General features: G+C 36.4%; 1 protein-coding gene across 1 annotated transcript; it reads right to left on the bottom strand.

Moving 5' to 3' along the window:
- Positions 1-4,069: 4,069 nt before the first annotated feature.
- LOC117943796 (odorant receptor 131-2-like) lies at positions 4,070-6,710 on the bottom strand. The gene is made up of 2 exons (XM_034870145.1): positions 6,561-6,710; positions 4,070-4,828 (listed from the first exon to the last, which is right to left on the bottom strand). Exons 1-2 carry the CDS (start codon positions 6,708-6,710, stop codon positions 4,070-4,072), a joined length of 909 nt encoding a protein of 302 aa, XP_034726036.1.
- Between the last annotated feature and the right edge of the window lie 3,301 nt (positions 6,711-10,011).

The following is a 10,011-nucleotide window of genomic DNA, read 5'->3' as shown; positions in this document are numbered from 1 at the left end:
ATGTGTATATATGTGTGTGTATATATATATATATATATATATATATATGTGTGTGTATTTGTGTGTGTGTGTGTGTGTCTGTGTGTGTGTGTGTGGGTTGCCTTTACTTATAACATCTTAATGCTAAAAGTTCTCAACCACCAGATGTAAATAAGTTTTGTTGACTTTGACTTTGTCAAACATTTACATTAATAATTTTTGTTATACCATGTGCCAATCATTATTTACTCTCATTGTTGCACGATGAGATTGATGCAGATGTACAGTCATAGCACTCGTTACAGCAGCTTCTATGTGAACTGCAAATGGCACAATGGAAACTTCACTGTCCCTGATGGTTTACGACAGAATAAGGCAAAATTTCCCCACACAACACGGAATCTGCTAACATTAACACAATGTAAAGCTGAATAACTGAAGTCATGGGAAATAGCAGAATAGCAGAATTCCAGCCGTTTTCCTCTCCGTTCCACCAGGTGGCGCTCTTACCAGGTACCAAGGGTTTTTACTGAGCTTGGAAAAAAAGCCTTCTCTTACTTTGCTCTGTGGTCCTGGAATAACTTAACTTACAAAACTTGCTCCCTCTAAATGATCTAGTCCCATTAAATGATTTTAAGGCCATGTTAAAATGCCGTGTAACTCAAAAATGTAACCGCCACATGTGACCGGTTCCTTTCCTCTGTGTGATGCTTGTTTGTTTGAGTTGACTCTGCTGTATTTCTGTTTAAATTGTAACTGTGGTGCCGTCTCGGCCAGGTCTCCCTCGGAGAAGAGATTTCAATCTCAAGGGACTTCCTGGTTAAATAAAGGTTAAATATAAAATTAAAAAAATAGCAAGCTAATGATCTCAAGCTAGACTTTCTCAAATTGCGTTTTCAGATTGTTAGTGCCTCAGACCTGGTGTTTGCGGAAGGTGTGAATGAGGCCTGCGTTGATGTAGTTGATGGAGATCCCGAGAACCACGACAATCACATTCTTGATCACAGCTTTAGTGAAGGAGTCTCGATACTGTAAAACCACCGTGACGTTGACAGATGACGCGTTCATACCTATAAATGTAAAAGAAAAGATACATACTCTTCAGTTATAAGTAAGCGTTTACAGCAATTATTACATTTTTGTGTGACTTTCTGAGCATAAGAGACGGTTCGACCAAAAGAAGTTAGAGTAATGAAACATACCTGACATTTGATGTTGGTTCACTAAGTTCAGAATGGGACATTTGTCTGAAGGAAAATGAGAGGAGATCAAAATGCATTTTATTTAATCATCAATGCAATTTTAATAAATTCTGATTCATAGGCCCTTTGTAAGGAAAGACCATTATTAGGTTCATATATTAATATTAAAACACACAGCTTTGAATAAACACTTGACATTCAAATAAAAACAATGATCATATTGGAAATGTTAGAGCCAGCCTTAAGGTCTTTTGACACACAGGGGTGATACTACGCCTGCGTAGTGGCGTGGATGCACAGAGTCTACTACACTCTTCATGTGAAGGACAATGCTTCGCAATTAATCGCCAGGCAATCAATGCTCGGTAACCATGGAGATTCTGTGCACTAGTGTATCCCGGCCGTACAACTAAATGAGATCAACTGACTGTGGTAACATTTATTCATAAACACAGGTCGATTTGATAACAAATGGTGGCAATACTAGTCTTTCCTAACCACGGACTGTTATTGTTGATAGCCAAAGTTAGCTAAATTAGCATAGTCATAATTACGGACGTTACATGATAAAACCAGTCTTGTGCCGATGCTGAGACAAGCAAAAGCCCCGCTGTGTATGTCCTGATTTATATTTTAGTGAACTCACAAACAAAAGAATCAGTCTCTTGTTCATCGATTTGCACTGCGCGTCGCTTGCATAAGGACCTTGTACGGCAGCCTCGGCCACAGTGTATGAATGTGTGGGAACGCTGAATGGTTCCTGTGTGACGTAAGAGCGCTTTGAGTAGTTATAAGACTAGAAAAGCGTTATATAAATACAGCACATTTACAATTCTACTCTTGAGGGGTGCATGTCACGAGCAGGAACACAACACCTTTACGGGATTGCGAGGCGCGACAATCCCTCCTCGGGTGAAAAGCCCTTCATACTAAATCAAAAACATTAAATAGATCTATTTCAATAACATTTGAAATTGTAGTTACAGTATATGAGCAACACATATAGTCAACATGTTAACGTGCAGGCAGCCCACTCATATTTCTCAGTCATTTGGACAATAATAAAGTAATAGAGTATCAAAACTAACCAATGGATTGGTGTTTTAAACCACTTTATTTACCACGTATTATATTTCCATCAACAGTTAGGACAGACAGGATATAAATCAAAAATATCATTCATGTCTTGTTCTTAAAATGTGGTTTTCTAGTCATCATTAATTTGTGCTTCATAATCTAGTTTCAGAAGCTTGGCTTACATTGTGTATTACCACTGACATTAAGCTCTTCAATACAACTTAAGTTAGATAGTTTTTAGGATTTATTATCCCGTGTTTGTAAAAACTACTTTAGACACTGTAGGATATTTAGAACTGGCGTTGGGAATTAAACGTTTTAATGGATATTCCTGTATAAAGCGACTTAATGATTCAAGAATAAAGTCTTCACTCTTTCATCAACTTCCAAACTAAAAATCTAATTGAATAAAATGCATTTACAATCAATTAAAATACAATGAAAATATCAAGTGTATTTCAATGTAATTTCACAGTCTGTATACTTTGCAAACTTTAATAAAACAAATGCTAAAGCGGAGAACAAATTGCAGAACAAGTTATGGTTCTTTAAACAGCATCATCAAAAGCATACTACACTACCTTTATTATTAGTATATTGTCTGTAAGATCACCTGTAGAGCCGTGTGTTTTAAATGCTCAATGTTTCAGGTTGGAATACATTTCTTACATTAAACTGATTTTACAACATCACTGAAATCAAAGATCTATAGATATTAAAGGTCACTTGAAAAAAAAAACATTGAACCTTTTGAGTCTTGCTATTTAGGCAATGCCTTTAGTGTAGTCTGTGATTAATGATAAACTGGATATCCTGTTCGACTTCTGTTCTTATTTTGTTCTTTTTAATGTTGGCTGTCATTAATAATCATTAATAATCAAAACAAGGGAAATATACGTCACAAACCGGCCTATGTAAGTGAAGACTGCATCTTAGTATTCTGTTCAATCCCACCGTGATTTTTATTTTTCTATTTAATTTATTTGACAGGGACAATGTACATTAATTAACATTGCTGTAATTGCACCAGAATTATTATTTTTTATCTGTTGTTCCTGGACAGATCTTAACATTTTCTATCTAAAAAAAAACACAACAATAAGAAGATTACAGTCAACAATACTAATATAAAATGTAGTATTATTCCAGCCAGTTCCCAGCAGGTGGTACGTACCTTAGTTAATGCATGTAGACCAGGACGCCGACACTATGACTCCAGGAAGTCTCTAACTTTATAAATGTCTCGGTGACGAATGTCCTCAAATTCCCAGATGTGCACATGAATGTTTAGTGTTGATTCATACATGAGTAGTGGGTTTGTGTTTTTAAAATGCCAATACAATCTGAGATGCTTTAAGGGATATGAACATGTCTTTCTAAAGAAACCTTTAATTTCCTATTTCATTGAAAATATTTAAAACACTTTTCTAGAAGTCAGAGAAAAATATATAAAGTTGTATTAAAAAATGTTTTAACAATTATGTTAAATAAAAGTGAAAAACTCATTCCAAATGTGCTTACCTAAGTAAAATTAGGATTCAAACCAGATTCTTTTTGTATACGTAATAAGAATACGTTCAAAAGTAAAGTACAAACAAGTATTGAGGTTTAATACCCAGCCCAAAGTTTTACACACAATGAGTTTAACTGTTTTGTCCATAATTTCATAAACCAACCAAAACAATAATCAAATTAAATCTCAATAACTAAATTGTGACCAAACATGTTAGGATCTTACTTCATTTAAAGCTTTTGAATGTTTTTAAGAGGCCGTATTATATTATATTATATTATATTACATGAACTGAGACCTACTGTGGGCTCATTTTGCCCAACAGATATCTTTTCAGGTACTTCCTGAAAGTTGTGTCCCGTACGCCATAGATGATTGGACTAAAGGCTCGCGGCAGGACCTGTATGATAAGATGAACATAAAAAAGGGTGTCTACGTAATTGTTTCGCAGCAGAACAATTGTTAACTGGGGCGCTACGTATGTTGTCATACACAGCAGCACCTGAAACCCGTGGAGAAAGATGGTGTTTCTGGCCTTTTTAGCGTCTTTGCTAGCTGTTTGCGCCGTGAAAAGGACGTTGAAGTAGGTGAAAAAGATAGTGATCCAAACCAAAACTAGAAACACTGCATATGTGATTTCTCTCTTCTTGATGATAACTGGATTTGGGAAGACAGTCTGTGTTTGACAGAAGATTTTGGAGTAGAAGAAGTCCCGTGGCTCGCTGGCCAGAGTGATGAACAGATCAGCGAGAGCAGAAAACATGCTAGTCGTCCAAATTGAACCAATCAGCATCAAAGTTCTGTTGACCGTGCAGATTTGCATGTGGCGGAGGGGGACACAGATGGCGATGTAGCACTCCACCGCCATGCAAGCCAGGTTCAGAGGGGTGTTTTCAGTGGTGGAAAGAGCAAACAGGATGAGGATACAACACATGGGGACGTTTATTTTGTAGACGATGTAACTGACGACGAACAGGATGACGGTTAATGTCATTTGGATCATGTCGTTAACCACCAGGTGAATGAAAAGTACATATCGAGGATTCATGTAGAAGATCTGGAGGGTGGGAAGAAAAGCACAAAGGAAGGGAGAAAAGGTTTGAAAGTTTTAAATATAAAAAGGGACATGCTCAAAAGTGAAATGGGGAATTCGTACCACTCTAGTAGCCAGTTGTAAATAATTTACACTCGACAGCTCCCAAATCTCAGAACCATCTGGTATCAGTGTGATAACAAATAAGCAAGGAACAATATTTGTGGGGTTCCACTTTTTCCAGCATATATCCAGGCTAAGACTTTCTCTTCCATGCGCCGTCATTTACTGTCCAATCAACAACTTGAGTCACATGAATTGAACTGGAGTTGAGAGATGACGTCTTCGACTAGATTGTTTAGCTACGATGGCCAAGTCCCAAACTCTGGACTCAGACTCATGAACTTTGGAGTGCGTTCTTGTGAAATTTGTAAGGTCTTATAGCAATACTAACTTATTGCACCAGTTAATTGCTGTTAAATGACAAAAAAATGACAAAAGGGTATTTTTACTATTACTTTGAATACACCACAAGGTATACCAGTTTCAAGTAAAAACACACCATGTAGTCTCATCTGTGTTGTTTTTCAACGGCAGAGACCAAGTGCTACTCTGCACCCCAGCTCTGGAACTCACTCCCACCTGACCTCCGCAGTCTTGACTCTCTCCCCCTGTTCAAAACCAGACTCAAAACCCACCTGTTCCAGCTTGCTTATTTGTAAATACGCTGTTCCTGTCATTTTCTTTTCATACCGTTTATACTTTTCTGTTCCTTGTATCTGTCTGTAAAGCAACCTCGAGTGTTTAGAAAGGCGCTGTTAAATAAAATGTATTATTATTTTTATTATTATTACTTTGTCTTTTAGCTCATAACTTTGGCTGCAGATGTCCTGCTGTTGGAATCCGTGAAATACAGACGCCCTTTTACACGTTCATCTGTCGGCATTTTAACCAGTTTAATCAAGCGGTAGGCTAACATCAACGTTACCTGCTGCAAGCGTAACATTAGTGTTAAGTAGCATGAGATGCAGCGATGCTTCTGTTGCCTCTAACGTCTGATTCTGAGCACCAAAGAGCAGCGCAGACATTTAAGGGGCACCGAAATATGGCACCTTGTTGCTATTGTGTACGGTAGACAACCTTACCAGTCGTTTAGGCACCGCCTTCTGTAACTATGTAATGTAGATGTAACTACTCAGAGCAATCGTTTCTCCTGTACCAGAATCTATCTGTGATGTAGCCAGACATCACTCCGCAGCGCAGGAACCGGAAAGTGATTTCAATATTTAGAAGATAATAGTTTTGGAGCAGTGATTCATTAAGAGCGATTGTTGCTCCCATTGACATCTAGCTGGACAAGTAATCAATCAATCTTTTAGAGATGTCATCTCCCTGTCACTTAAAAGCTGCCTAGATACATCAGTGACAGGTAGACAGTAAAATGGCCACAGAAAATTTGCTAAGCGTCATTGAGATTGCTTCAGCTGTGCAGGATCATTGACTCGCTGAAATAAACACTAAATATTCTCCTATAGTGATGAAAAACACTGAGTTAACTTTTCTTAGCAACCACTACAGCAACTTCCATGTTAACTGAAAATGGCACAATGGATGTCACCTGCTCCTGATTAATTAGGACAGAGCAAGGCAAAATATTTCCACGCTACCAAGAAATCTGCTAACATAAACCCGATAAAGCTGATAACTTCTCCCGTACATTCATTTTTAGTGCCTGCATGTCAAATCAACATCAGACCTGGTGTTTGCAGAAGGTGTGAATGAGGCCTGCGTTGATGTAGTTGATGAAGATCCAGAGAGCCACAATAATCACGTTCTTGGTCATGGCTTTAGAGAAGGAGTCTCGATACTGTAAAACCACCGTCACGTTGGCTGATGACACGTTCATCTCTTGAACTGAAAAGAAAACAAATATTCTTTAGTTGATATTTACAATGAGTATAAACTATACAGATTACAGGGTAAATAGGTTAGACCAGGTTAGACAAGCCAACACTGGCTTTAACCCTCATGTTGCCCTTAGGTCAAATTGACCCGTTGTCCTATATCAGTGTTCTTTTTAATTCCCCAAAATAACATGATTTATTCCTCACAACGTTCTTTGGTGAGCACAAATCTCTACTTTCATTAATTTTGGGACGTCTTATTCAATTTTATAGCATTTGAAGAAACAAATTAAAGTGTTTTTACGGTGTATGTTGATGTATAATCACAGACTGCAATACTCCAGTCTGTGTTTATACATCAAACGTACTGTACATTCCTTTAATTTTAGTCTACATAATTCCTAATTTCTGCTTTTCTAACTTAAACATTAGGTATAATTTCCTATTAAAAAAAAAAACCTGTAAAACTAAAGTTAATAAGTTAGTGTTACGTTGTGTTGAAAACGTCCGAAAAAGTGACTAACATTGAAAAAAGCATCAAAAGTGTTGAAAAAAGGGACAAAAACGTAACAAAAAGTTAAAAACAATTTTGACGGGAAGACAGCACAAGGGTTAAGACCTGTTTGTGGTAGACTTACTAAGAATCCAAGACATATATAGTGTAACATATGAGATTATTAATTAGTTACCAGTAAGCTCAGAATAAAGTGCATGTGTGTGAAACATTAAGAGGAGATCAGTGTTTCCCATAGACAGGGACATGCACATACATTTTGAATAAAACTGTAATTATCATGTATTAACACAACTATCTTACTAATTTATCTAATTTCTCTTAGGCAATTGTTTAATAGATTTAATAAATACTAAATAAAATATTCAGTTTACACAGAGTTTTTAGTTATCATCAGGTTAATCACAAACACCAAAGGAAACTCTGATACAGTGCACATGCTTTCTGAATATATTTAGAATAAATGACTGCACCAAGGAGAGGGACATGGTTTTATTTTGCAAATGGCAATAACAAATATTGTAACCTAACATTTAAGGGGAAAATACTCTTAACTCATTAACTGGGCAAGTTCTGTGCTGATATGTTTATTTTGTGTATTTTGTTAACCTGCAGAACCTTGTCAAATGTGTGCATATTAGTGCATTTTAATTGGTTAACGTCTAATTTGCAAATCAAATTGACAATTGTAATGACATTATTAGACAGATTTTACTGTAGCTGTTCATCTGGTGTGTCTCCATTGAGTACAGTACATTAGCCTGTAGGGCCATTTTGCTTCTGCTAAACCTTAGTTCAAATATACAAACACACCCACACACACACACGCACGCACACACACACACAGCCCCTTTTAATGTCTATGTGTGCACATGCTTGCCCTGAGGTTTGGGAGAGACTTAGTTGCACATATCAGTGTTTCCCCTAGGATTTGTTCCTGAAAATGAGCATAATATGAGCACTTAAACTTTTTATTGCGCTTACATTGATGTTACATTCATTTGCCTTAGGTGGTGCCCAAAACTGCTGGTGTGCTCTGCCTAAGCTTAAAAATGGTAGGGAAAAAAACCTCGACATCATCAAAATATATTGTGAATTATTATTTTGTTGAATGTCCATGAGTTCCAAAATATTTTAGGTTAATTTACTTTCTACTAGTGTTATGAGTTTTTATTATTTTTATGGATAGTCCTGCATAAAGCCATTCAGTAACAATAATGATGCATGAAAAAAGTCTGAACTGAAAATCTATATATTTCTCTTGCAGTTGAATTGAATGCATTCTAATTAAAATTAAAAGTGTCCTCATTTACTAATTTTCAATGTAATTTTACAGTCTTCACGCTTTCCAAACCCTGAAAAATCGTATTTTAACGCTGTGTACAAACTGCAGATCAAGATATTGTTCTTTTAGCATTTAGATATTAATATTGTTTATAGGATTAACAAAAGTCTGAAAAGTCACGTGTTTTTGACTGTCTGTTTCAGTTAAAGTAAGAAGAATTTCTTCTTTTTACTTTGAACTGATTTAGAAAGGTGCTCTTAAAACGTCTAAGCTTAAAATAAAAAACAGTAAAACTTAGTGTTCTGTATGCCACAGTGATAAAATATCAGTCAAAGTACAGTTCAAAATCTGTGTTCAGTTCCCAGCAGGCGGTACTTACCGTAGGTAATGCATGTAGACCAGGACGCAAACAATGTGACTCCACGAAATCTCATTTGTATATATGGCGTTGTGGCACATCCCTCAGATGGGTGTCTGCATAATTATTTACATGATTATGCATACATGAGAGTAGGAGGTGTATGAAAGTTGTTGTTTCTTAAAAGCCCAAATGGGAATTTACAGAATTTGCAAATCTGCATTGACACAGTCATGAATATAAAAAAAAGCAAAAACTTAAAAGCGATGGTTTTCATAGACAATCACATTTAACACTCCACTCATAAATGGACAAGATGTTGTGATTGAATTATAATTAGATTTTACTTTATTCATCCCACAGCAGGGATATTCCCTAATTTAATAGCCAGTATATAAAATTAATTTTGTGAATTCATACAAAATTCACCCTGCATGTGAAATACATTTTAATATTTAAATAATTCTGGATATTGTTTGAAATGTTTTGGTGCGTAAGGAAAATACAATTTCAGTTAATTTAAACTGATATGAACCGTTTTTAGTTGTTGTTTTTTTACAGAAAACTTCCATTGCAAAGATAAAAGGTTTTCTAGGAGTTGGTGGAAGAAACACAAAGTACAGATACCACAATCAGGCCTTGGTGTAAAATTATGACTTTAATGAGAATCTGTATAAATTATTGGATATGATCCAGGGGGAAAAATTAAAGGAAAAAAAGAATATGAACAAGCATTGAATGCGACCTACCGTTTCAGTAGATACGATATTCGGTTTCAAAAGAAATGTTTACGTTTGATACCTAGCCTAAACACCGTCAGTTAAACAACTGATTGTCAATGATCGTTTCTAAAGAAAAAACAAAACATTTTAATAATGATGATAATAACCTTTATTTATAAAGTGGCTTACATGAAACCCAAGGACACCTAACGTGGCTCTACTAAGGAAGGTTGTGGTAAACAGGCGGTGTTTCAGGAGTTTTTTTTTTTTTGTTGTTGTTATATCCAAGGATGTAGTCTTTCTGATATCTGCAGAGAGATGGGTCTGCAACACTGAAGGCTTCTGAAGGTGCAGAGTCTCGTTTGGGGAATGGAGAGCAGGCCAGCGTTGGAGAATTGCAGGTTTTGGGCGGGGGGGGGGGGGG

Source organism: Etheostoma cragini, chromosome 4 (genome assembly GCF_013103735.1).
Source record: "Etheostoma cragini isolate CJK2018 chromosome 4, CSU_Ecrag_1.0, whole genome shotgun sequence".
Taxonomy (NCBI): Eukaryota; Metazoa; Chordata; class Actinopteri; order Perciformes; family Percidae; genus Etheostoma; species Etheostoma cragini.
The sequence above is the reverse complement of the archived record's forward strand: the minus strand, read 5'-3'. Positions and strand labels throughout refer to the sequence as shown.

Excerpts from the sequence above, each read along its gene's own strand:
- LOC117943796 (XM_034870145.1), bottom strand. The coding sequence starts at position 6,710 with ATGAACGTGTCATCAGCCAACGTGACGGTGGTTTTACAGTATCGAGAC. Across the intron at positions 4,829-6,560 it reads ACACCTTCTGCAAACACCAG|ATCTTCTACATGAATCCTCG; the intron begins GTCTGATGTTGA and ends CCCACCCTCCAG.